The sequence below is a fragment of the Salvelinus alpinus genome, chromosome 5 (assembly GCF_045679555.1).
Source record: "Salvelinus alpinus chromosome 5, SLU_Salpinus.1, whole genome shotgun sequence".
Classification (NCBI taxonomy): Eukaryota; Metazoa; Chordata; class Actinopteri; order Salmoniformes; family Salmonidae; genus Salvelinus; species Salvelinus alpinus.
Window position 1 is genome coordinate 88516061 of NC_092090.1, and position 27555 is coordinate 88543615.

Below are 27555 nucleotides of genomic sequence, written 5' to 3' on the forward strand. Positions count from 1 at the left end.
TGTGTTTTAAGAAGTAGAAAAAGGAAAACAAACATTCAATTCATTTCACATTCTAGAGAAGACAAACGTTAAATGACAAACATTTAAAATTATGATATGATGATATTTCCATAGCACACAATAACATTGTATCACTGACCACCACATACCTGCAATTTCAATTGTCTCGCCAACGATCATGTGCCCCAAATCCAGTCTGGTAGTTTCCGCTCCCTTGATGGGTGGTTCACCCTCGACTAACGTAGGTCCTGATACATTATCATAGTCCACGGTTTCCTCCTCCTCGGACACAGATGACGGAATGCTGTGGATTGTAGCGACTGATTCTGGCTGGTTCTGTGTTCCTGCTGGCGATTTAGTTGTGTACTCTGGCTTCTCCCTCGTTGGCATCTCCGTGGTAGGAGTAACAACTTCCTCAATTTCACCCTGTGCTTCCTGTTTCTCAGAGGAGCTTACGACACTAAGGGACTCCGCCCCGGGGTCGGCTGGAGACTGGCGAAATGGTGGACTGGTGACACCTGGCAAAACCATGGTCTGAATCTGTGCCGACGATTGGGTGGTTTCCTCCATAGTGTCAATTTTTGGCTTCTCAGAAACTGTATTTTCTTCTGGACTGCTCTCAGAACCGGCTGACTCAATTTCAGCACTAGGAGTCGTGAGATAGGGTGAACCAGTGATGGCGGCTGTCAGTTCTGTCTGTGTCACGAAGAGGGATGGGGTGGTCTCCTCAGTTGTGTCACTCTCTGGCTTCAAGGTTGAAGCTATTGTCAACTTTTCCTCCAAACTGCTTTCTAAGCTGTAGGAGGCTAATACTGATTGAGTCACAGATGGGCTGGACAGTTCCTCTGATCTGCTCTCTGAAGTGCTCTCTGAATTCGATGACACACTCTCAATATTCTGTGTTGGGACAGTCTGTGTTGGGACATTCTGTGTTGGGGCAGTTCTGAGCGCTGTTGCTTCCACCCCAGGCTTTGTGGTGGTTATAACGACGGAAGGTATAGATTTAACCTGTACTGGCTCTGAGGTACTTTCATAGTCCACCATTTCATCAATGTATGTCATTGCAGATGGTGTACTGTTCACTTTAGTTTCTAATACCTTCTCAGTTAGAGGAGAAACAATGATAGGAACACCTGTCTCCTCAACCACAGCCTCTTGTTCGGAGCTGCCCTCTGCACTAGGAGAAGTCTCCTCTGTTGTAGGTACCTGGCTTGAAGCTTCAACTTGTTCCTCTGCCTCTGGTGTGGGTAAAACAGCATCAGTCTTCACTGGAGAAGCAGTAGAGACTAAATTTGATTCTGAGCTCTGTGCAGGCGCAGTTATAGTTTCTAAAGACTGGCTTGAATCTTCCTTAGGCAGCATGGGACTGGTTGTAGGCAATGCCGTTTCCTCAGAAGAGAGATCAGTATGAGGACGATGAGTAAATGTTATCTCCGACCTGGCCTGTTCGAACGACTCCTCTGGTGTTGTCATGTCTGGTTTTGGGGCAAATGTTGTGACAAACTGGACCACCACGTCAGACTCTGATGCTGCCTCAGTGGAATAGAGAGGATATTCTGTTGAAGAAGCGTCTGTAGTGAAACCCTCACTTGTCTGGTTACCTGAGCTCTGGTCATCTGTGGAAGCTAAGACGGAGATGGTAGCTGACGGTTTTCCAGAGCCTGATGGTCTCTCAGTTTGGTCAGTGACTTCACTCTCCTCTGTTACAGTTTCCCTTGATGTTGTTGTATGTTCCTCTGTGCTAAACAGAGAGGAAACTGTAGTAGTTGGTAAGTCTTTGGTAAAAATGTCAAGGGTTTGGTCACCTGAGCTCTCCGTATCTTTATCAGGTAGAACTGAGATCACTGTGCTTTTCACTGAACTGGGAATATCTGATGGCTGTCCTGTGTTTGTTAGGTCTGTCTGTTTGGTTTCTTCACTATCAGCAGTTGTTACAGGAGAGGTAAGGTCAGCCACGGATTCATAGACAGCTGATGTTGATGTCTGCAATGGCTTGGCTGTGCTACTGTGTAAATGAGCTTCTGTTACAGGAGACTCCTGGGTGGTCATCGGACTTGGCTCATCTCCAGAACTCTCTTCATCTGTAGAACCTGTTTCTGTGTCATCAACACCAGGAGTTACTAACTCCTCTGAGTCTGTTGGTGTTTCTGTCGGATCAATGGCTGCAGTCTCTTCTGGTGACATCACATGTGGCATTACTGTGGTTGTCACTTGTTCTGCTTTGACAGTGCTGTGTACAGAAGAAGCTGTTGTAGTGACTGACATATCAGAGGTATGGGTAAATGCATGTTGGGTAAATGCAATCTCAGACCTAGCCTGTTGGAAAGATTCTTCAGGTTTTGTCACGTCCACCCCGGGGACCAAAGTTGTGACAAACTGCTCCACCACATCGGGCATTACAGATGGCGCAACAGTGGAATGGACAGACAAACTTGCCTGGGAGGAAGCTTTCTCTGTTTTCTCAGTCCTAAACAGAGACAAACCTGTGGTAGTTGTAGTCTTTTCAATTTCTGCTGTTGCTTTTTCAGGTGACATTGTTGTGGCTTTTACCTGCCCCATTTTGACAGTGCTGTCAACTGGAGAAACTGTGGTAGCTTTAGACGCTTTAGTAAACTTATCAGGGGTATGGTCACCAGAGCTCTCTTCGTCTGTGGAGGTTATATCCGAAATGGAAGAAAGTGAAGGTTTCTCAGTGCTGAACAGAGAATAAACCGTAGTTGTGGATGTCATTCGTAAACGTACAGTAACAGACTCTTTGGTAAACGTTTTAGGGGTTGGGTCACCAGAGCTTTCTTCATCTGTGGAGGTTAAAACCAAAATGGAAGCAACTGATGGTTTATCTTTGCTATACAGGGAGGAAGTGGCTTCAGAGGGTTTGGGATTCGAAGTCTTCATGTCATCCCCAGAGATGCCCTCCTCTAAAGATGAAGGTACTAGAATGGTAATCTCTGTCGCTTCACCCTCCTTAGTAGCTGTTGAGGTGGGGATTGTGGTTTGGGAGGTCTCCACTACAGAGGTGAAGGTCTCAGATCCAGAGCCTTCAGAGTCGTCTTCTCCTGAAGACTCATCAACAGGCAATGGGCTGGTTGATTTCACAGTCTCTTTGTCTTGTTCAGTGGACACTGGCGTCTGTTGTGTAGGCGTGTCAGACACCTTGGTGGCTTGGGTGGAACTAGATGACACTGTTGTGGCCTCCACTTCAGCATGATCATCAGATGTGTCTTCTACTCTAGCTTTAACAGTAGTAGGAGAAGGGGTGATGGATAATTCAATTGCATCTGTCGGGAATTCCTCACTGCTAACTGTGGTCTGTGAGCTTGTATCTATGGGGAGAGTTGATGCTTGGGATGATACAGGGGCAGAAGGAGTAGGCTCTGTATCAGACTCCTCACCAGTGACACCATCTCCGGAGAACTCATCAATAAACACATTTGGTGTGGTGAAGGCCGTCTGAGAGCTGGACTCGGTGGATAGAGCTCTGGCTTGGGTGGTTTGAGCTACAGAGGAGACAAACACTGAAGTAGACGTCTCACTAAAAACATCCTCTACCGATGACGAGGTGGTCATTCTCACAGTCTCTGAATGTTTAACTTTTGCAGACCTTCTTGTTGTCTTAGCACTTGCCTCTGCAGATATATCTACAGAGGTGACTGATGGGATTTGTGTTGTGGCCAGACTCAGTGAGTCAATTGTGGAAGACAAATAGTCATCTGCCCCAGACCCTTCAGGTTCTTTTGTCATTACAATTGAGGACTGTGGTGTCATGGTAATGGCTGTGACTCCCCATGCTTCCTCTGTAAAGATGGTGGGGTAGAGAGGTGAGGAGAGTTCAACCATTGCCACAGTATCAGCGTCAATGATGGTTTCATCTTTGGTGATAATCTCAGGGGTTGTGGTCATGCTGTCAGTAACAGTGGAGAACAGTGTGTCCTCATCTCCGGCCTCCTCTGTAAATATGATAACTGTGCTTGTCGATGGTTTCGTACCGTGCAGCACCATAGTGGGGGTCTGGTCAGTTTTGGTTTGGCTGCTTGTTGAGGTGACTATCATGACCTGCTGGTCGGTAACACCCTGGTATATAATAGAGGGGAGAGCAGTGAATGTGGATGACTGTGATCTAAAAGGCACTGTTGTATGGTCTCTGACAGTGGTGTGGTCTCTTGCTACTGTGTGGTCTCCAACAGTTGAATGATCACTCACTGTTGTATGGGCTTTCGTCGTAGTATGGTCTCTTTCGGTTATAAGGAATCGGTGTGTTGTACGGTCACTCATAGTTGTGCTATCAGTCATAGTTGTGCGATCATTCAAAGTAGCAGGGGGCTGTGTAGCATCTGGACTGATGGTGGTTTCTGTATCTGGGCTGACATGACCCTCGTCATCTGGGCCTGGTGTGCTTGACACAATGGATTCTGTTTGGCCTGTTTCCTTGGTAAACATATCTGGGGTCTGGTCACCTGAACTTTCATTGTCTGTGTGTGTTACATTTGACATTAAAGCAACTGATGGTTTCTCTGTGCTGCTTGTATCTTTTTCTGTCACCTCACTTTCCTGGGTCTGAGCTGTGCTAAAAATAACCTTAGGTACCTCTGCAGTTGTGCCGATTGATAGAGTTGCATCAACCTCAACAGCTGTTTCAAGGGTGGTGTCACCGCTGACAGACAATGTGGTAAATTCCTCCTTTGTTGTTGCTGGACTAGACAGGAGAGGAGCAGTCGTGCTTGCAGGTTTCTTAGTGGACACGTCTAAATTGTCTTCACCTGAACTCTCGTCCTCTGTACCATCATTCTCAACTGTAGAGTCAATTGTCAAGTCACCACTACCCTGCTCTGTGAAAGAGGCTGTGGAAGCCTCTGTTGGTTTACCTGTGCTTGACATGGAAGGAGATTGGGTTGATGTGGATTCCTGTGACTGTGTGAACTCTTTTGAAGCATCAACATTTGGAGTCCAAAATGTGCTTTCAGTCTCTCTGATTTCTGTCTCATCTGTGGCAACCGTGAACTGGTCCTGTGGTTTAGTGGTGGTCTCAACTACTACCTCCTCACCTGAACCCTCTGGCTGAGTTGTCTCTTGGTCATCCTCTGTCTTTGAGATTCCAGATCCCTCCAAGTCCCTGGGTGAAGAGGTGCTGTGGGTATACTGTGTTGATGCCCCGGTTTGTTCCATCACCTGTCCAGTCGATGTATGAACAGTGGTATATCTACTGACAAACTCAATCGTTGAGACTGGTGCCTTGGTAAACATATCAGTGGTCTGGTCACCAGAACCATCCTCCTCTGTAAGGGTCAAGATAGAACGTGAGGTGTCTTTTGGACTTGATGTAGTGAAAGCACTAACTGACTCTGATGTGGATGCAGTTGTTGCAACAGAGTCCTTGGTGAACATCTCAGGTGTTGAACCACTTGACCTTCTATCCCCTTCTGAAGTGGGGATGATGCTTGTCTCTGTTTCATCAATAAAAGGAACAACTGATGGCATTTCAGAACTTGATGGTACCTCTGGCTGTTCTGGTCTGACTGTACTATACACTGGAAAAAGAGGGGTGGCAGCTGACTGAGTAGTAAACATATCAGAAGTCAGATACCCTGAGCTCTCCTCCTCCAGGATGGTAGTCTCAACATAAGCAATTTTCTCTGTACTATGTAGAGAAGAAAATGTATTAGCAGCAGCAGTCATTATCGACTCCAATGTTGCAATTTCCTTTGATACTGAAGTCGTTATATGACTTGGTTTCTCAGTGCTAAACAGAGAAGATGCTGAAATTGTAGCAATCTTTTCACTGTCTTTTGTTGCAGTGTCCTGTTGCGCTGTGGAAGGTTTCTCAGTGCTATACAGAGAAGAAACTTTAGCCGTGGATGTCATTTGTTCTGCTTCGACTGTGCTGTATTCAGAAGAAACCATTGCAGTAACAGACCCTTTGGTAAACATATCTGGGGTCTGGTCACCTGAACTTTCATCGTCTGTGTGTGTTACATTTGACATTAAAGCAACTGATGGTTTCTCTGTGCTGCTTGTATCTTTTTCTGTCACCTCACTTTCCTGGGTCTGAGCTGTGCTAAAAATAACCTTAGGTACCTCTTCAGTTGTGCCGATTGATAGAGTTGCATCAACCTCAACAGCTGTTTCAAGGGTGGTGTCACCGCTGACAGACAATGTGGTAAATTCCTCCTTTGTTGTTGCTGGACTAGACAGGAGAGGAGCAGTTGTGCTTGCAGGTTTCTTAGTGGACACATCTGAGATGTCTTCACCTGAACTCTCGTGCTCTCTCCGTTCATCCTCAGCTATAGAGTTTATTGTCAAGTCACCACTACCCTGCTCTGTGAAAGAGGCTGTGGAAGCCTCTGTTGGTTTACCTGTGCTTGACATGGAAGGAGATTGGGTTGATGTGGATTCCTGGGACTGTGTAAACTCTTTTGAAGAAACATCACCTGGAGTCTCAGATGTGCTCTCAGTCTCTCTGATTTCATTCTTATCAGTTGCTACAGTGAACTGGTACTGTGGTTTAGTGGTGGTATCCACTGGTGCCTCCTCAACTGACCCTTCAGGTTTACTTGTCTCCTGGTCATCCTCTGTTGCTGAGGTTCCCGAGACCGTCATGTTTACGTAAGTGAATGCAGTGACAAATGGTGATGATGTGCTTGCTAGTCCAGTTGCTTGGTCCAAAGAAGGCTCCAAAGTTTCAACTGCTGCAGTGGGAGAGTCTTTGGGCGTTTCATCTATTTCTTCTGTGGGTGTGATGACTGTTCCTACAGTTGTGCTTTGGAATTGGTCACCGCTGATGATTGGGGAGGAAGATGTGATCATCAATGCGTCTGACCATAGTGATGTTGGTGTCGTAGATTCCTTGGTAAACATTTCAGGTATCAGGTTGCCAGAGCTCTCTTCGTCTGTGAATGTGCCCACTGAGGTTATCACACTTGAGACAGGGCCAGCTGAAGGTCCATCTGTGCCTGTTGGTTCTTCTGTCTGCTCAACCCCCTTGGTTCCATTAGTTAGTTCAGTGCTTACTGATTTTGTAATCAATAAGTCTGTTAACGATGATGTAGTATGCAGTGGGGCTGTTGTAATAGCAGATGTGTCATCACCTGAACTCTCACCCTCTGTGGCATCACTTTCTGAAATAGAGGGTTCTGTGAAGTCTCCACTTCCGTGCTCGGACAATGAAGCAGTAGCTGATTCTATTGTCTCAGATGTGCTAGTGGATAGAGGGTATTGGGTTGATGTAGATTCTTGGCTGAGCTGTGCGGACTCTGTTGAGGATGCAACACTTAGAGCCTCAGATTTACTCTCGGTCTCTTTGATTTCTGTCTCATCTGTGGCTACAGCGAACTGGTCCTGTGGTTTACTGGTGGTCTCAACTACTTCTTGAACACCTAAACCCTCTGGCTGAGTTGTCTCTTGGTCATGCTCTGTCTTTGAGATTCCAGATCCCTCCAAGTCCCTGGGTGAAGAGGTGCTGTGGGTATACTGTGTTGATGCTCCGGTTTGTTCCATCACCTGTCCAGTAGATGTATGAACAGTGGTATATCTACTGACAAACTCAATCGTTGACACTGGTGCCTTGGTAAACATATCAGGTTTCTGGTCACCAGAACCATCTTCCTCTGTAATGGTCAAGATTGAACTTGAGGTCACTGTTGGTCTTGATGTAGTGAAAGCACTAACTGACTCTGATGTGGATGCAGTTGTTGCAACAGAGTCCTTGGTGAATATCTCAGCTGTTGCTCCACTTGAGCTTGTATCCTCTTCTGAAGTGAGGATGGTGCTTGTCTCTGTTTCATCAATAATGGGAACAACTGATGGCATTTCTGAGCTTGATGGTAACTCTGGCTGTTCTGATCTGACTGTACTATACACTGGAGAAATAAGGGTGGCAGCTGACTGAGTAGTAAACATATCAGAAGTCAGATCTCCTGAGCTCTCCTCCTCTAGGATGGTAGTCTCAACATGAGCAGTTTTCTCTGTACTATGTAGAGAAGAAACTGTAGCAGCAGCAGTCATCTTCGACTCCACTGTTGCAGTTTCCTGTGATACTGAAGTCGTTATATGTCCTGGCTTCTCAGTGCTAAACAGAGAAGTTGCTATAGTTGTAGAAGTATTTTTACTCTCTGCTGTTGCAGTTTCCTGTGACGCAGTGGTAGGCTTCTCAGTGCTATACAGAGAATAAGCTGAAGTGATTGTAATCTTTGATATTTCAGCTGCTGCAGTTTCATGTGATGCTGTAGTCACTATTTGTATTGGCTTCTTAGTACTGAACAGAGAAGAAACTGTTACAGTTCCTGTGTCTTTGGTAAACATATCAGGTGTCTCATCACCTGAGCTCTCTTTTTCTGTGGTGAGGACTGAACTTGTGTCAGGGGCAGTGCTGAGGATTGTAAGTTCTCCCTCAAGTTGTTTGGTAGTTTGAGCAGGTGAAGGTTTATCTTCAACGACTGAAGCCTCTGCGGTACCGTCATTGTACACCTCTTCAATGTCTGGAGAAATGGATGATGTGACAGCAGTGTAAGCTAAACTTGTTGCTTCTGTGCTGTACAAAGAAGATATAGGTGTCACAGAGGAAGTCTTCGTAAACATCTCAGTTGTTTGGTCACCTGAGCTTTCTTCATCTGTAGAGGTGAGGAATGAACTTGACTCTATGTCACCGGTAATAGTGGTATCTGTTGATTTTTCTGTTACTTGTCCTGCTTTCTCTGTGCCATATAGAGACGAAGCAGAAGTAAGAGCTGTCTTTGAAGTCTCAGCTGTTGCAAATTCATGTGACGCTGTCATTCCGACATGTCCTGGTTTCTCTGGACTGAAAAGAGCAGAGGCCGTGGTGGTTGAAGCGTCTTTGGTAAACATATCAAGATTTGAACTTATCTCTGTACCATCAATAAGGGGAATACCTGATGTCCTTCCTGTTTTTCTAATCGGTCCAGATTCTGTTATATCAGTGAGTGCTTCCTGTGAGGTTCCGATTACTGTAGCTGATGTCTCCATTGGTTCCCGTGTCTGATCTATCAGGGTAACAATGGGAGCCGTAGATGATTCTTGGGTAATCATTTCAGCTGTGTCCCCTGATCCCTCATCTCTGAGGGTATAAATCAAACCTGTTGTTTTCTCGACAATGGCAGTAACTGAAGGCTGGACAATTGCAATTGTTGTCTGTGAGGTGACATCCAGAGAAGTTGCTATAGTAGATACCTTGGTAAACATATCAGGGGTCTGGTCACCTGAACTTTCATCGTCTGTGTGTGTTACATTTGACATTAAAGCAACTGATGGTTTCTCTGTGCTGCTTGTATCTTTTTCTGTCACCTCACTTTCCTGGGTCTGAGCTGTACTAAAAATAACCTTAGATACCTCTGCAGTTGTGCCGATTGATAGAGTTGCATCAACCTCAACAGCTGTTTCAAGGGTGGTGTCACCGCTGACAGACAATGTGGTAAATTCCTCCTTTGTTGTTGCTGGACTAGACAGGTGAGGAGCAGTCGTGCTTGCAGGGTTCTTAGTGGACACATCTGAGATGTCTTCACCTGAACTCTCGTGCTCTCTCCGTTCATCCTCAGCTATAGAGTCTATTGTCAAGTCACCACTACCCTGCTCTGTGAAAGAGGCTGTGGAAGCCTCTGTTGGTTTACCTGTGCTTGACATGGAAGGAGATTGGGTTGATGTGGATTCCTGGGACTGTGTAAACTCTTTTGAAGAATCACCACGTGGAGTCTCAGATGTGCTCTCAGTCTCTCTGATTTCATTCTTATCAGTTGCTACAGTGAACTGGTACTTTGGTTTAGTGGTGGACTCCACCGGTGCCTCCTCAACTGACCCTTCAGGTTTACTTGTCTCCTGGTCATCCTCTGTTGCTGAGGTTCCCGAGACCACCATGTCTACGTAAGTGAATGCAGTGACAAATGGTGATGACATGCTTGCTAGTCCAGTTGCTTGGTCCAAAGAAGGCTCCAAAGTTTCAACTGCTGCAGTGGGAGAGTCTTTGGGCGTTTCATCTATTTCTTCTGTGGGTGTGATGACTGTTCCTAAAGTTGTGCTTTGGAATTGGTCACCGCTGATGATTGGGGAGGAAGATGTGATCATCAAAGCGTCTGACCATAGTGATGTTGGTGTAGTAGATTCATTGGTAAACATTTCAGGTGTCAGGTTGCCAGAGCTCTCTTCGTCTGTGAATGTGACCACTGAGGCTGTCACACTTGAGACAGGGCCAGCTGAAGGTCCATCTGTGCCTGTTGGTTCTTCTGTCTGCTCAACCCCCTTGGTTCCATGAGTTACTTCAGTGCTTACTGATTTTGTAACCAATGCGTCTGTTGAAGATGACGTAGTATGCAGTGGGGCTGTTGTAATAGCAGATGTGTCATCACCTGAACTCTCACCTTCTGTGGCATCACTTTCTGAAATAGAGGGTTCTGTGAAGTCTCCACTTCCTTGCTCGGACAATGAAGCAGTAGCTGATTCTATTGTCTCAGATGTGCTAGTGGATAGAGGGTATTGGGTTGATGTAGATTCTTGGCTGAGCTGTGCGGACTCTGTTGAGGATGCAACACTTAGAGCCTCAGATTTACTCTCGGTCTCTTTGATTTCTGTCTCATCTGTGGCTACAGCAAACTGGTCCTGTGGTTTACTGGTGGTCTCAACTACTTCTTGAACACCTAAACCCTCTGGCTGAGTTGTCTCTTGGTCATCCTCTGTCTTTGAGATTCCAGATCCCTCCAAGTCCCTGGGTGAAGAGGTGCTGTGGGTATACTGTGTTGATGCTCCGGTTTGTTCCATCACCTGTCCAGTAGATGTATGAACAGTGGTATATCTACTGACAAACTCAATCGTTGAGACTGGTGCCGTGGTAAACATATCAGGTGTCTGGTCACCAGAACCATCTTCCTCTGTAATGGTCAAGATTGAACTTGAGGTCACTGTTGGTCTTGATGTAGTGACAGCACTAACTGACTCTGATGTGGATGCAGTTGTTGCAACAGAGTCCTTGGTGAATATTTCAGCTGTTGCTCCACTTGAGCTTGTATCCTCGTCTGAAGTGAGGATGGTGCTTGTCTCTGTTTTATCAATAATGGGAACAACTGATGTAATATCTGAGCTTGATGGTGCCTCTGGCTGTTCTGGCCTGACTGTACTATACACTGGAGAAGGAGGGGTGGCAGCTGACTGAGTAGTAAACATATCAGAAGTCAGATACCCTGAGCTCTCCTCCTCTAGGATGGTAGTCTCAACATGAGCAATTTTCTCAGTGCTATATAGAGAAGAAACTGTGGCAGTAGCAGCAGCCATTTCCGACTCCGCTGTTTCAATTTTCTTTGATACTGAAGTCGATATATGACTTGGTTTCTCAGTGCTAAACAGAGAAGTTTCTGTAGTTGTAGCAGTCTTTTCACTCTCTTTTGTTGCAGTGTGCTGTTGCGCTGTGGTCGGTTTCTCAGTGCTAAACAGGGAAGTTTCTGTAGTTGTAGCACTTCTTGCAGTCTCAGCTGTTGCAGTTTCATGTGATGCTGTGGTCACTATTTGTTTTGGCTTCTCAGTGCTAAACAGAGAAGAAACTTTAGTCGTGGATGTCATTTGTTCTGCTTCGACTGTGCTGTATTCAGAAGAAACCATTGCAGTAACAGACCCTTTGGTAAACATATCTGGGGTCTGGTCACCTGAACTTTCATCGTCTGTGTGTGTTACATTTGACATTAAAGCAACTGATGGTTTCTCTGTGCTGCTTGTATCTTTTTCTGTCACCTCACTTTCCTGGGTCTGAGCTGTGCTAAAAATAACCTTAGGTACCTCTTCAGTTGTGCCGATTGATAGAGTTGCATCAACCTCAACAGCTGTTTCAAGGGTGGTGTCACCGCTGACAGACAATGTGGTAAATTCCTCCTTTGTTGTTGCTGGACTAGACAGGTGAGGATCAGTCGTGCTTGCAGGTTTCTTAGTGGACACATCTGAGATGTCTTCACCTGAACTCTCGTGCTCTCTCCGTTCTTCCTCAGCTATAGAGTCTATTGTCAAGTCACCACTACCCTGCTCTGTGAAAGAGGCTGTGGAAGCCTCTGTTGGTTTACCTGTGCTTGACATGGAAGGAGATTGGGTTGATGTGGATTCATGGGACTGTGTAAACTCTTTTGAAGAAACATCACCTGGAGTCTCAGATGTGCTCTCAGTCTCTCTGATTTCATTCTTATCAGTTGTTACAGTGAACTGGTACTTTGGTTTAGTGGTGGTCTCCACTGGTGCCTCCTCAACTGACCCTTCAGGTTTACTTGTCTCCTGGTCATCCTCTGTTGCTGAGGTTCCCGAGACCGCCATGTCTACGTAAGTGAATGCAGTGACAAATGGTGATGACGTGCTTGCTAGTCCAGTTGCTTGGTCCAAAGAAGGCTCCAAAGTTTCAACTGCTGCAGTGGGAGAGTCTTTGGGCGTTTCATCTATTTCTTCTGTGGGTGTGATGACTGTTCCTACAGTTGTGCTTTGGAATTGGTCACCGCTGATGATTGGGGAGGAAGATGTGATCATCAAAGCGTCTGACCATAGTGATGTTGGTGTCGTAGATTCCTTGGTAAACATTTCAGGTGTCAGGTTGCCAGAGCTCTCTTCGTCTGTGAATGTGACCACTGAGGCTGTCACACTTGAGACAGGGCCAGCTGAAGGTCCATCTGTTCCTGTTGGTTCTTCTGTCTGCTCAACCCCCTTGGTTCCATTAGTTACTTCAGTGCTTAATGATTTTGTAACCAATGTGTCTGTTGAAGATGACGTAGTATGCAGTGGGGCTGTTGTAATAGCAGATGTGTCATCACCTGAACTCTCACCCTCTGTGGCATCACTTTCTGAAATAGAGGGTTCTGTGAAGTCTCCACTTCCTTGCTCGGACAATGAAGCAGTAGCTGATTCTATTGTCTCAGATGTGCTAGTGGATAGAGGGTATTGGGTTGATGTAGATTCTTGGCTGAGCTGTGCGGACTCTGTTGAGGATGCAACACTTAGAGCCTCAGATTTACTCTCGGTCTCTTTGATTTCTGTCTCATCTGTGGCTACAGCGAACTGGTCCTGTGGTTTACTGGTGGTCTCAACTACTTCTTGAACACCTAAACCCTCTGGCTGAGTTGTCTCTTGGTCATCCTCTGTCTTTGAGATTCCAGATCCCTCCAAGTCCCTGGGTGAAGAGGTGCTGTGGGTATACTGTGTTGATGCTCCGGTTTGTTCCATCACCTGTCCAGTAGATGTATGAACAGTGGTATATCTACTGACAAACTCAATCGTTGAGACTGGTGCCGTGGTAAACATATCAGGTGTCTGGTCACCAGAACCATCTTCCTCTGTAATGGTCAAGATTGAACTTGAGGTCACTGTTGGTCTTGATGTAGTGACAGCACTAACTGACTCTGATGTGGATGCAGTTGTTGCAACAGAGTCCTTGGTGAATATTTCAGCTGTTGCTCCACTTGAGCTTGTATCCTCGTCTGAAGTGAGGATGGTGCTTGTCTCTGTTTTATCAATAATGGGAACAACTGATGTAATATCTGAGCTTGATGGTGCCTCTGGCTGTTCTGGTCTGACTGTACTATACACTGGAGAAGGAGGGGTGGCAGCTGACTGAGTAGTAAACATATCAGAAGTCAGATACCCTGAGCTCTCCTCCTCTAGGATGGTAGTCTCAACATGAGCAATTTTCTCAGTGCTATATAGAGAAGAAACTGTGGCAGTAGCAGCAGCCATTTCCGACTCCGCTGTTTCAATTTCCTTTGATACTGAAGTCGATATATGACTTGGTTTCTCAGTGCTAAACAGAGAAGTTTCTGTAGTTGTAGCAGTCTTTTCACTCTCTTTTGTTGCAGTGTGCTGTTGCGCTGTGGTCGGTTTCTCAGTGCTAAACAGGGAAGTTTCTGTAGTTGTAGCACTTCTTGCAGTCTCAGCTGTTGCAGTTTCATGTGATGCTGTGGTCACTATTTGTTTTGGCTTCTCAGTGCTAAACAGAGAAGAAACTTTAGTCGTGGATGTCATTTGTTCTGCTTCGACTGTGCTGTATTCAGAAGAAACCATTGCAGTAACAGACCCTTTGGTAAACATATCTGGGGTCTGGTCACCTGAACTTTCATCGTCTGTGTGTGTTACATTTGACATTAAAGCAACTGATGGTTTCTCTGTGCTGCTTGTATCTTTTTCTGTCACCTCACTTTCCTGGGTCTGAGCTGTGCTAAAAATAACCTTAGGTACCTCTGCAGTTGTGCCGATTGATAGAGTTGCATCAACCTCATTATCTGTTTCAAGGGTGGTGTCACCGCTGACAGACAATGTGGTAAATTCCTCCTTTGTTGTTGCTGGACTAGACAGGTGAGGATCAGTCGTGCTTGCAGGTTTCTTAGTGGACACATCTGAGATGTCTTCACCTGAACTCTCGTGCTCTCTCCGTTCATCCTCAGCTATAGAGTCTATTGTCAAGTCACCACTACCCTGCTCTGTGAAAGAGGCTGTGGAAGCCCCTGTTGGTTTACCTGTGCTTGACATGGAAGGAGATTGGGTTGATGTGGATTCCTGGGACTGTGTAAACTCTTTTGAAGAATCATCACCTGGAGTCTCAGATGTGCTCTCAGTCTCTCTGATTTCATTCTTATCAGTTGCTACAGTGAACTGGTACTGTGGTTTAGTGGTGGTCTCCACTGGTGCCTCCTCAACTGACCCTTCAGGTTTACTTGTCTCCTGGTCATCCTCTGTTGCTGAGGTTCCCGAGACCGCCATATTTACGTAAGTGAATGCAGTGACAAATGGTGATGATGTACTTGCTAGTCCAGTTGCTTGGTGCAAAGAAGGCTCCAAAGTTTCAACTGCTGCAGTGGGAGAGTCTATGGGCGTTTCATCTATTTCTTCTGTGGGTGTGATGACTGTTCCTACAGTTGTGCTTTGGAATTGGTCACCGCTGATGATTGGGGAGGAAGATGTGATCATCAAAGCGTCTGACCATAGTGATGTTGGTGTAGTAGATTCCTTGGTAACCATTTCAGGTGTCAGGTTACCAGACCTCTCTTTGTCTGTGAATGTGATCACTGAGGCTGTCACACTTGAGACAGGGCCAGCTGAAGGTCCATCTGTGCCTGTTGGTTCTTCTGTCTGCTCAACCCCCTTGGTTCCATGAGTTACTTCAGTGCTTACTGATTTTGTAACCAATGAGTCTGTTGAAGATGACGTAGTATGCAGTGGGGCTGTTGTAATAGCAGATGTGTCATCACCTGAACTCTCACCCTCTGTGGCATCACTTTCTGAAATAGAGGGTTCTGTGAAGTCTCCACTTCCTTGCTCGGACAAGGAAGCAGTAGCTGGTTCTATTGTCTCAGATGTGCTAGTGGATAGAGGGTATTGGGTTGATGTAGATTCTTGGCTGAGCTGTGCGGACTCTGTTGAGGATGCAACACTTAGAGCCTCAGATTTACTCTCGGTCTCTTTGATTTCTGTCTCATCTGTGGCTACAGCGAACTGGTCCTGTGGTTTACTGGTGGTCTCAACTACTTCTTGAACACCTGAACCTTCTGGCTGAGTTGTCTCTTGGTCATCCTCTGTCTTTGAGATTCCAGATCCCTCCAAGTCCCTGGGTGAAGAGGTGCTGTGGGTATACTGTGTTGATGCTCCAGTTTGTTCCATCACCTGTCCAGTAGATGTATGAACAGTGGTATATCTACTGACAAACTCAATCGTTGACACTGGTGCCTTGGTAAACATATCAGGTGTCTGGTCACCAGAACCATCTTCTTCTGTAATGGTCAAGATTGAACTTGAGGTCACTGTTGGTCTTGATGTGGTGACAGCACTAACTGACTCTGATGTGGATGCAGTTGTTGCAACAGAGTCCTTGGTGAACATCTCAGCTGTTGCTCCACTTGAGCTTGTATCCTCGTCTGAAGTGAGGATGGTGCTTGTCTCTGTTTCATCAATAATGGGCACAACTGATGGAATTTCTGAGCTTGATGGGGCCTCTGGCTGTTCTGGTCTGACTGTACTATACACTGGAGAAGGAGGGGTGGCAGCTGACTGAGTAGTAAACATATCAGAAGTCAGATACCCTGAGCTCTCCTCCTCTAGGATGGTAGTCTCAACATGAGCAATTTTCTCAGTGCTATATAGATAAGAAACTGTAGCAGTAGCAGCAGCCATTTCCGACTCCGCTGTTTCAATTTCCTTTGATACTGAAGTCGTTATATGACTTGGTTTCTCAGTGCTAAACAGAGAACTTGCTATAGTTGTAGCACTTCTTGCAGTCTCAGCTGTTGCAGTTTCATGTGATGCTGTGGTCACTATTTGTTTTGGCTTCTCAGTGCTAAACAGAGAAGAAACTTTAGTCGTGGATGTCATTTGTTCTGCTTCGACTGTGCTGTATTCAGAAGAAACCATTGCAGTAACAGACCCTTTGGTAAACATATCTGGGGTCTGGTCACCTGAACTTTCATCGTCTGTGTGTGTTACATTTGACATTAAAGCAACTGATGGTTTCTCTGTGCTGCTTGTATCTTTTTCTGTCACCTCACTTTCCTGGGTCTGAGCTGTGCTAAAAATAACCTCAGGTACCTCTTCAGTTGTGCCGATTGATAGAGTTGCATCAACCTCAACAGCTGTTTCAAGGGTGGTGTCACCGCTGACAGACAATGTGGTAAATTCCTCCTTTGTTGTTGCTGGACTAGACAGGAGAGGAGCAGTTGTGCTTGCAGGTTTCTTAGTGGACACATCTGAGATGTCTTCACCTGAACTCTCGTGCTCTCTCCGTTCATCCTCAGCTATAGAGTCTATTGTCAAGTCACCACTACCCTGCTCTGTGAAAGAGGCTGTGGAAGCCTCTGTTGGTTTACCTGTGCTTGACATGGAAGGAGATTGGGTTGATGTGGATTTCTGGGACTGTGTAAACTCTTTTGAAGAAACATCACCTGGAGTCTCAGATGTGCTCTCAGTCTCTCTGATTTCATTCTTATCAGTTGCTACAGTAAACTGGTACTTTGGTTTAGTGGTGGTCTCCACTGGTGCCTCCTCAACAGACCCTTCAGGTTTACTTGTCTCCTGGTCATCCTCTGTTGCTGAGGTTCCCGAGACCGCCATGTCTACGTAAGTGAATGCAGTGACAAATGGTGATGACGTGCTTGCTAGTCCAGTTGCTTGGTCCAAAGAAGGCTCCAAAGTTTCAACTGCTGCAGTGGGAGAGTCTTTGAGCATTTCATCTATTTCTTCTGTGGGTGTGATGACTGTTCCTACAGTTGTGCTTTGGAATTGGTCGCCGCTGATGATTGGGGATGAAGATGTGATCATCAAAGCGTCTGACAATAGTGATGTTGGTGTAGTAGATTCCTTGGTAAACATTTCAGGTGTCAGGTTGCCAGAGCTCTCTTCGTCTGTGAATGTGACCACTGAGGCTGTCACACTTGAGACAGGGCCAGCTGAAGGTCCATCTGTGCCTGTTGGTTCTTCTGTCTGCTCAACCCCCTTGGTTCCATTAGTTCCTTCAGTGCTTACTGATTTTGTAACCAATGTGTCTGTTGAAGATGACGTAGTATGCAGTGGGGCTGTTGTAATAGCAGATGTGTCATCACCTGAACTCTCACCCTCTGTGGCATCACTTTCTGAAATAGAGGGTTCTGTGAAGTCTCCACTTCCTTGCTCGGACAATGAAGCAGTAGCTGATTCTATTGTCTCAGATGTGCTAGTGGATAGAGGGTATTGGGTTGATGTAGATTCTTGGCTGAGCTGTGCGGAATCTGTTGAGGATGCAACACTTAGAGCCTCAGATTTACTCTCGGTCTCTTTGATTTCTGTCTCATCTGTGGCTACAGCGAACTGGTCCTGTGGTTTACTGATGGTCTCAACTACTTCTTGAACACCTGAACCCTCTGGCTGAGTTGTCTCTTGGTCATCCTCTGTCTTTGAGATTCCAGATCCCTCCAAGTCCCTGGGTGAAGAGTTGCTGTGGGTATACTGTGTTGATGCTCCGGTTTGTTCCATCACCTGTCCAGTAGATGTATGAACAGTGGTATATCTACTGACAAACTCAATCATTGACACTGGTGCCTTGGTAAACATATCAGGTGTCTGGTCACCAGAACCATCTTCCTCTGTAATGGTCAAGATTGAACTTGAGGTCACTGTTGGTCTTGATGTAGTGAAAGCACTAACTGACTCTGATGTGGATGCAGTTGTTGCAACAGAGTCCTTGGTGAACATCTTAGCTGTTGCTCCACTTGAGCTTGTATCCTCTTCTGTGTGAACAGTAACAGGGGTACCTGAAGGTTTTTCTGTGCTTGTTGGCCTCTCTGTGACTTCAGTGACTGTCTCCGCTGTTGCTGTTTCTTGTGACATTGTTTTCTCTGTGCTATATACAGATGAAACTGTAGTAGTAGCAGTCACAGTGTCAGGTGTTGCAGTTTCATGTGATGCAGTGGTTACTTGTCCAGATTTCTCAGTGCTATACAGAGAATTAGCTGTAGTTGTAGCAGTCTGTGGAGACTCCCCTGTTGCAGTTCCATGTGATTCTGTAGTCTCTACATGTTCTGGTTTCTCAGTACTAAACAGAGGAAAAGTGGTGGTTGTTTTAGTTGCAGAGTCTATGGTGAAAGTATCACTTGTCTGGTCAACTGAGCTTTCTTCGTCTGTAGAGGAGATAACTGTGCTCGTCACCACCTCATCAATAACAGGTGTAACTGAGGGTTTTTCTGAACCCAATGATTTCTCAGTCTGCCCTGTAACTTCACTCTTTCCTGTTGTGATCATTACATGTGGCATTTCAATGGTTGTCATTTGTTCTGCTTTGACTGTGCTACAAACAGAAGAAACTGTTGAAGTGACAGGCTCTTTGGTAAACATATCAGGAGTCTGATCACCTGAGCTCTCTTCATCTGTGGTGAGAGCTGAGCTTGTCTCTGTAACAGGAATAGATGAAGGTTTTTCTGAGCCTGCCAGTTTCTCAGCCTGCTCGGTAACTGCACTTTCTGCTGTTTCATATGACACTGTGGTAGTAATTACTGGTTTCTCAGTGCTATACAAATACGACACTGTGGGAGTTGCAGTGTCTTTGGTGTAAATCTCATTTGTCTGGTCACCTGAGGTCACTGTAGAGGATAGTGTTGAGCTTGCCTCAGTCACTTGAGTATCCACTGTAGCTCCACTAGAAACAGCTGGGCTGAAAGTCACAGAAGGTGACACTGTTGGTGACACATCAACTTTTTTACTGGGTTCAATGCTTGATGATAATGTTGATCTATCATCCTCCATTTTGCTCGTGCTGAACACAGGAGATGCTGTTGTCACAAGAGACTCCATAGTGGACATCGGAGTAATCTCATCTTCATCTGTAGAGGTGACAGCTGTGCTAGTCTTTGTGTCATCACTAATCGGAGTAGCTGATGGTTTCTCTGTTTGCTCTGTAGCCTCACTGGTTGCTGTTGAGCTTGTGGTCACATCATGTTCTGTTCTGACTGTACTATAAAGAGGAGAGAGAGGTTTTGCAGTAGATGTGCTAGTAAACATACCAGGGTCACCTGAACTTTCCTCCTCCGTAATAGTTGGGGTAACTGACGGTTTATCTTTGCTTGTGGTCTCTTCGTCTTGTTTAGGTACCTCACTTGTCAGAATTGTGCCCTGTGTGGTGTATCGGCTGACTAAGTCTGAGAGAGTTGCCATGGTTGTCTTAATCATCTGAATAGTACTATATATTGGAGAGGCAGTTGTTGAAGGAAATTCTTTGCTGGACATTGGAGATATTGCCGGACTCTCAGAACCCTCTTCATCTGTGGAGGTTAAAGTTGTCTCAGTCTCATCAATGACAGGAACAACTAATGGTTTCTCTGTGCCTGTTCTGTCTTTGGTCAGTGCTGTTATCTCACTGTCCTGTGTAGTGTCTGCTGAGCTTGTTCTTGGTAACGTTGTTGTGGATCCTAACAAGATCTGTTCCATGTTGGATGATGGAGAGCTGGTTGTGAACATATCAGGAGTTTGGTCTCCTGTGGTCTCCTCCTCTGGTATGGAAACCATATGTGCTGCAGTCGTGTCTTTCACGGTGGGAGACACAAAAGGCTGGCTAACTGTTGTTCCCTCTTTCTGGCTTGTCAAAAATTCAGCTGTGGTAGAGCTCAAGGAATGCGATTTGGTGCTGCCTGCCTCTTTGGATGGCGTCACCTCAGTCGTGATAGTTTCTCCTAAAGTTGTTTGGGCACTTGTTGTTAAGGAAGGCAGAGTGGTGCTGGTTGGTTCCTGAGGAGTGTGTGTGTCCTGTGTTGATCCTTCCTCCTCGCCTGAGGTGGAGCCCTCAACGTCACTGGGTGTCGCTGGCGGTGATCCATCTTCAACATCACCAGAAGTGGGTGTAGAGACGGACAGTAAAGGGGTTTGAGTGGAGATTACAACATCTGGAACAGCAGAGGTGCTCTTTGTTCCTTCTGCAATTTCAGTCGCATCTGTGGACACGTGCAGTTCAGTTGTGGGAGAGACAGAGAGCTCTTCCACAGACCCTTCTGGCTGAGTCACCTCAGCATTACTGTCATCATCCGGGGGTTGTGTCTCTGATCCCTCCACCTCTTTGTCAAACACAGAGGTGCTGACTTGCTGGCTTCCTTCAGGGGGTGTGGGTGTATGAGATGTTTGGGTTTGTTCTGAAGCTTTGGTTACTGCTGTGCCAGATGGTGAAACAGTGGACACTGCTTCAGTAGATGTAGTTATGATGTCACTTGGTCCCTCTCTGGTTTCTGAAAGAGATGATACACCCTCAGCTGTTTGCTTTGTTTTGGATGGGGTGGTTTCCACAACCTGCTCTGGAGGTTCTGTTACATCTGTTATAGTACCAATCTCTATCACAGAGTAATCAAAAACGGTGGGGATCATCTCCTCCTCACTGCCACCCAGCGCGGTCACATTTCCCTCAAACTGGAACTGGTCTCCTCCTGGTCTCCTCCCAACCTCCTCCTCTACCTGTCTTCTCTCTGGCTCCAGGGTCACCTCATGTTTTCCATTGATGAAGCTCAGCATTGGGGTGATGGTGACAGCAGCAGAGGAGAATAAGTCAGGTTCTCCACTGGCCAGCATGGGCTCACCATCCACCAGGGAGGGGATGGCCTGGTCAGGAATGGCAGGGATGATAGGGAACTGACTCAAAGTGTCTAAGATCAGCAGAGTCGCATCCACTGAAAAGAGACAGGGAAATGGAAAGAAAAGAAGAGCGAGAAAGAGAAAGAGAGAGATAGAGGGAGAAAGAGGGGGGAAAGAGACTGATTAGCATACATGACAATGACACTATAAAAAGTAATTGTGTTGCTAACATTAGTTCCTGCATTTATTTATACTTATTACTAAATAATTATTGAAAGTGATTTATAAAGTGCACAAAATGAACAATTGTGACATTGTTCTTAAACTTATGATTAGATTTCTTTCCTCCTGAAATGTAACCTCACTCAACACAGTAATTGTCATTCTCTATAATTTTACTAAGGTGTGGATTTTCCAAAGATACAAAGAGTAGATTATGTGAAAATATACAGATTCCTATCCATACAGAAATTGAAAAGAATTCCCACTGGGCACAGACATCAGTTCAACGTCTAGTTTTGATTTACATTTAGTTAAGTTGTGAATTCAACGTGAAATCAACAAAACATTTCACCATGTCATTGGATTTGGGTTGAAAGTTGGGTGAAAAAAATACAAAATGCTCTGACTTTTTGCAAATCCAACACATTTTCCATGTTGATTCAACGTCATCACATAGGGGATTGGAATGTCGTGGAAACAACGTTGATTCAACCAGTTTTTGCCCAGTGGGTTGTCTCAACTTTCACAGTTCTCCGTCCAGGCTGTATTTAGTGAGTGGAAATCCAAATAAAAACAATTCCACGTTTGCCCTTCCTCTTTCAGCTGAACTCTATTCAGCTCCATGGTTTACAAAAACATTGGACCTGAAATCATGTAAGATCACCTAGGTCATCAGTGGGGGGGAGGAGTCTGCTTCTACTCCTGTTAACCTTTATTATTTGTAGGTCCTCTGTCTAGTCATGAATAGCAGGGGATGGTAAAATCGAGTGGCAAGATCCAGCACTAAGTAGAGCTCAGCAGCTAATACCTGTTATGTGCTTATGACTTAATGATTTGATATGGTCAAAGCATCGTCACAACAAAGATAGCATGAGAGGACTAGTCACTTTAAAGGTCAGCCTACAAATAATCAAAATATTATAAATCAAATCTTCTCGTACATACTTGGAAACTTTGGCTTGTCTGCCAACTGAATACCATCCGAACCATAATCCACAGATTTATATCCCCAATTGATTTTCTAAGAAAATATGACCACAAGCCATCTAAGTGAGTCAGAAATGTAACATTTAGGCTTAACATTGAGGATTCCAAATTAAACAGTAACACTTCCAAACATCTTCGTGGAACATCGTTTGTTGTCTGGGGTTACCACTAATGCATTACAGGTCTTATGAAATGTCTGTATTGATGGTGGCCACTTCCAACTTGGATTCATAAATCATACATGTCTTGCAATACTACAGATGCAGGATATTAATTTGATCACCCTGTTGCAGGAAAAATTTCCAGGAAATGTAAAACTTGTAGTGTATGAGGTTTAAAAAGGCTTCTGAAATTTCCCCTTTGAAATTTCAGACTTGATTTACCCTTACAAAAACTATATCAACCCCTACAACAATGTCCATTAATTATAAACCACATAAGAATTTAAATGTCCTGTTGCTGCAGGATTATTTTCCTGCTGTAGCAAACAGGCTCAAATGAAAATCCTGCATCTGTACACATTCACAAACAATCAAATACCACACATACAGTATAGTGGTCCAATGACCTTGTGTGACCCTAGAATTCATCAGTAGTTTTTTTTTTCTTCCGTCAGCTGTGTTCATTTCTTCTTCTTTTTTTATGGTAATTCAGCAGCATCCTTCACTCTCTCCAAAGCACAAAGCTATCCCCATCTTCCTACACGCTTTACGCCTTGCTTTGGAAAGCACACTGTGACATGCTCCACCAGTTAAGAGGATGGCATCTCGTACACCTCACAATACTTGGCAGTGATGTTTTAATCAGGCTGTTATGCGGAGCATTAAAGAATGCGTATGCTCGGTGTAACACGGCCCTTAAGCCCATGTCCTGCGGGCTGAAAGGTTCCCCTCAGACCCCAAGTCAACTAAGGCCCTGAGCAAAGACAGACATCCTGTTCCTGCCCTGCTTTGCAAACAAGAACGGCTGTTCGGAGTCAAACCCTGAACAGATCCATTGGATGTCAGAGTGTCTCCCTGGAGAGGAACGCGTGCCACATCTGATGATCGGCCCACACAACTGTACAGCCTTTGGAAAATAAGTCCTCACACGTCCCCTCGAGATGCACACTCCTGTGTTTTTTTCCCTTCCCCTTATTAATAACAAACGTGGTGAGTCAGCCAGTGCTTCACGCCTTGATCTGACGGCACTAAAATGTATTATAAAGCAGGTGGTAAATGGCTTGGCAGAACACAGAGCTGTGTGGTTGTCTCTCTGTCATGGTAATCAGCTCACCATTCTTTGGCTTGATCTGTTTACCATTTTCTACTTGCAATCCAACCAGCGCCAGGGTAGGGGATAATGGTTATTCATTCACCATTCACCACACACTCCTCCTCCATCTATTTCTCTCTCCCATCTGAAAAGAAAAGTTTCCCACAAGTTGTGGCTCAGATAGATTAATGGCTGGAAGAGAGAACACCTGCAGGAGCCGAGAGCTGCAGAGGCTGACACTTGTTAAGGCCAGTGGAGCCTGGGAACACAGGAGAGCAATAACCCACCCGTTACACACACACACACACACACACCCTCTTTAATCACTGCATCTTACCTCAACACACACTGCCAACCTCACTACCCTTTCCACTCCCCCCCACCCCCACCACCACCCCACCCCTCCCACTACCCCCACAACTACCACTACCCCCACCACTACCACTACCCCTACCCCCACCACTACCCCCACAACTACCACTACCCCCACCACCACTACTACCACTACCCCCACCACTACCCCCACCACTACCACTACCCCTACCCCCACCCCTACCCCCACAACTACCACTACCCCCACCACCACTACTACCACTACCCCCACCACTACTCCTACCCCCACCACTACCCCCACCATTACTACTACCCCCACCACCACTACCACTAACTTACCCCCACCCCCACGCCTCCCCGCCTCCCTCTTGGCCCTCCCTGCCTCAGTTGCTCAGTGGCGGGTGCCCAAGCTCCTGGTGACATATTACGCATCTGTTAAAATAAAACCAGCCTCCCACATAAACCCAGGCCAGCAGTGGCTCTGGAGGGAGAGCAGTGCTCCATGCTGAGGACAGGCACAAACACTCTGCTGTGTGCGAACCATGACCTCAGCCACAAAACTCACCAGCTGCACAGCACCACTGCTCCAGAGTCCAGACCTATCTCCTGACTCTAATTCAGTGGGCAGGTAGGTCATGTGGTTGCTTTGGAAGAATCATTTTGTACTGGAGGGCACATAACTGAAGATCAAATTATAAGTGGACAAATATCAGTTTTCTGTACTCTGTACAAAATGATGCCATAAGTGCACAGTGATATTTTAACGTGCAATAAAATATCACTGTGCCCTTATGGCATAATTTTGTTCATTCTGATCAGGGAGATGTGAGTGATTATTGTCACTTATCAAGCCCTTTTTATAGGCTACAATGACTCCAGTGAGCACAGAAAACTGAGGCCAATTCCCATAAGCAAGTGGTGTCTCCTGTGGTGGCACAAAACAGTCAAGCCACCACGCCACCAGCTACTCAGATGTCCTCACAGAGAGGGGAGATTTTTTCTTAGTGGTGACATCACCCTTGAGGTGATGTCCAGGCTTCAGTGTGCTGACAGGCATCTGTGCTTACTCAGGTAGGCTGCCAAGCCTCCTCCTTTACTGTCAGGCTGGCAGAGGGAGCTACGTGTGTGCGCACACACACACACACACGCACGCACGCACGCACGCACGCACACGCACACACACACACACACACACACACACACACACACACACACACACACACACACACACACACACACACACACACACACACACACACACACACACACACACACACACACACACACACACACACACACACACACACACACACACACACACACATACACAGGCTGTGCCCTGGGTCTGTGGTGTGGCTCCTCTGAGCATAGCGTTGGCTCTCTCCCCAGCAGGCTGCACCAGCAGGCCTGCACTCTGAGAGGGAGTCCAGATCACCTGTAGCCTGGCTCAATAGCAGCCATGTCCCATGGCTGTGCCAAACCAAGTATGTCCTGTAGCACCGTGCCAGATCACCACACTCATTTACAGCTAGGTTAGCACCACAGCGGGTCAGTAACACTGGAGTATCCCCCTGTTTTCTCCTTCTCATCTTTTTCATCCTCAAGGCCAGCCATATCCTCATTTTGACATAAATGCTGAGGGACAAGTAGCAAATATCCCCATATACTAAAATCTGAAGTGGGTGAGGTAATGTTACTGACACATGTAAAAGGCCACTTCAGCAGAAACTGCATGCCAATTTGCTTACGACACGTTAAGGATTTGATTGCCTTGCACTGATTGAAATTAAAGAGGAAAGTGGCATATTGACACTTGGTAAAATATTACAATCATGCTATTAATCTATAATCCAGCATTACTCAAAAAGCATGAGTAATCACACCTGAAACACACTGGCACTCTGAGCAACCATCAATAACCTGCTGAATAAGTCGTCAGGCACCTGTACAGTAATCCTTCCCACTGGCCGATTGACTGTGAGGTGAGGCCACACACTCCCTCGTCCTACACTGTTGCGGCTGCCTCAGTGAAGAAGAATACCAGCGATAGCAAAACACGAAGTGGGGAGAGTTATTCTTAACATTGGTAATTGACATAAGTCAGGTCCTGGAGGCCTCACTGCTATGCTGACCACGAAACCTGTTAATCCAATAAACAGCTGCTTTCTGAGAGACTGTGAAGTTCTCCATTTCTCACTCTGTGTTCATTTCCCTCTGAACCTCCAGTCTGTCTGGACATCTGTTCAGCTGGACTGAATGACTGAACTGAGGTGGTCCAGGCACTAAGAACCAAGTAGGCTCTTAACGGATGTGGGGAGAGAGGATCCACTGAGGAATTCACTAGCTAGCAGGGGAGAGGAAAACATTTACAAAAAAAGGGTTTTGCAAGGGGTCCCTTGACAGGTCTACAGGGGTGGAAATATATTTAATATTTTTAATGATTAGAAATAATGTTTTTTAGTTTTTTGTTGCTCTGTGACAGTGTCAGAAGATGTACAATTGTGACAATATGCTAATGTTGCCTTTGTCTTCTGTCATTTTCAAAGGGTCTTCTGATGTAAATAACCTACATGATTCTTGCCTGGTCTAAGGTTTTCATGAAACACACTCAAGTAGCCTATATAGAGTAAAATGTTGTAAAATATGAGAATAATATGACACTATAAAGACAAAGCAACGTCGGCTAAGCTAATTTGCTATAGCAATGTATGTGTTCAGTGCAGTAGTGGAGAGGGAGAGAGAGAGAGAGAGAGAGAGAGAGAGAGAGAGAGAGAGAGAGAGAGAGAGAGAGAGAGAGAGAGAGAGAGAGAGAGAGAGAGAGAGAGAGAGAGAGAGAGACCACAAATTCCATCTAGACACCGTTGCCCTAGAGCACACAAAAAACGATACATACCTCGGCCTAAACATCAGCACCACATGTAACTTCCACAAAGCTGTGAACGATCTGAGAGACAAGGCAAGAAGGGCCTTCTATGCCATCAAAAGGAACATAAATTTCAACATACCAATTAGGATCTGGCTAAAAATACTTGAATCAGTCATAGAGCCCATTGCCCTTTATGGTTGTGAGGTCTGGGGTCCGCTCACCAACCAAGATTTCACAAAATGGGACAAACACCAAATTGAGACTCTGCATGCAGAATTCTGCAAAAATATCCTCTGTGTACAACGTAGAACACCAAATAATGCATGCAGAGCAGAATTAGGCCGATACCCACTAATTATCAAAATCCAGAAAAGAGCCGTTAAATTCTACAACCACCTAAAAGGAAGCGATTCCCAAACCTTCCATAACAAAGCCATCACCTACAGAGAGATGAACCTGGAGAAGAGTCCCCTAAGCAAGCTGGTCCTAGGGCTCTGTTCACAAACACAAACACACCCCACAGAGCCCCAGGACAACAGCACAATTAGACCCAACCAAATCATGAGAAAACAAAAAGATAATTACTTGACACATTGGAAAGAATTAACAAAAAAACAGAGCAAACTAGAATGCTATTTGGCCCTAAACAGAGAGTACACAGTGGCAGAATACCTGACCACTGTGACTGACCCAAACTTAAGGAAAGCTTTGACTATGTACAGACTCAGTGAGCATAGCCTTGCTATTGAGAAAGGCCGCCGTAGGCAGACATGGCTCTCAAGAGAAGACAGGCTATGTGCACACTGCCCACAAAATGAGGTGGAAACTGAGCTGCACTTCCTAACCTCCTGCCCAATGTATGACCA

The 27555-nt window shown here is 45.7% G+C and overlaps 2 protein-coding genes across 3 annotated transcripts in view; both read right to left on the bottom strand.

Moving 5' to 3' along the window:
• The window catches only part of LOC139577170 (pneumococcal serine-rich repeat protein-like), a 35630-nt gene extending 15857 nt beyond the window's left edge, over positions 1 to 19773 (bottom strand). Inside the window, exon 1 of one of the 2 annotated variants that reach the window (XM_071404066.1) lies at positions 150 to 19773. In XM_071404066.1, coding sequence (XP_071260167.1) covers positions 150 to 19698 — 19549 coding nt within the window. In that variant the 5' untranslated portion in view covers positions 19699 to 19773. The remainder of the gene's footprint in view (positions 1 to 149) is intronic. The other variant, XM_071404067.1, reaches the window with a different exon arrangement.
• Positions 19730 to 27555, bottom strand: part of LOC139575361 (versican core protein-like) — a 32880-nt gene continuing 25054 nt past the window's right edge. Inside the window, exons 8-9 of the mRNA XM_071400276.1 lie at positions 19797 to 21122; positions 19730 to 19752 (exon numbers count right to left, since the gene is read on the bottom strand). Of these exons, the coding sequence (XP_071256377.1) occupies positions 19730 to 19752; positions 19797 to 21122 (1349 nt within the window). The remainder of the gene's footprint in view (positions 19753 to 19796; positions 21123 to 27555) is intronic.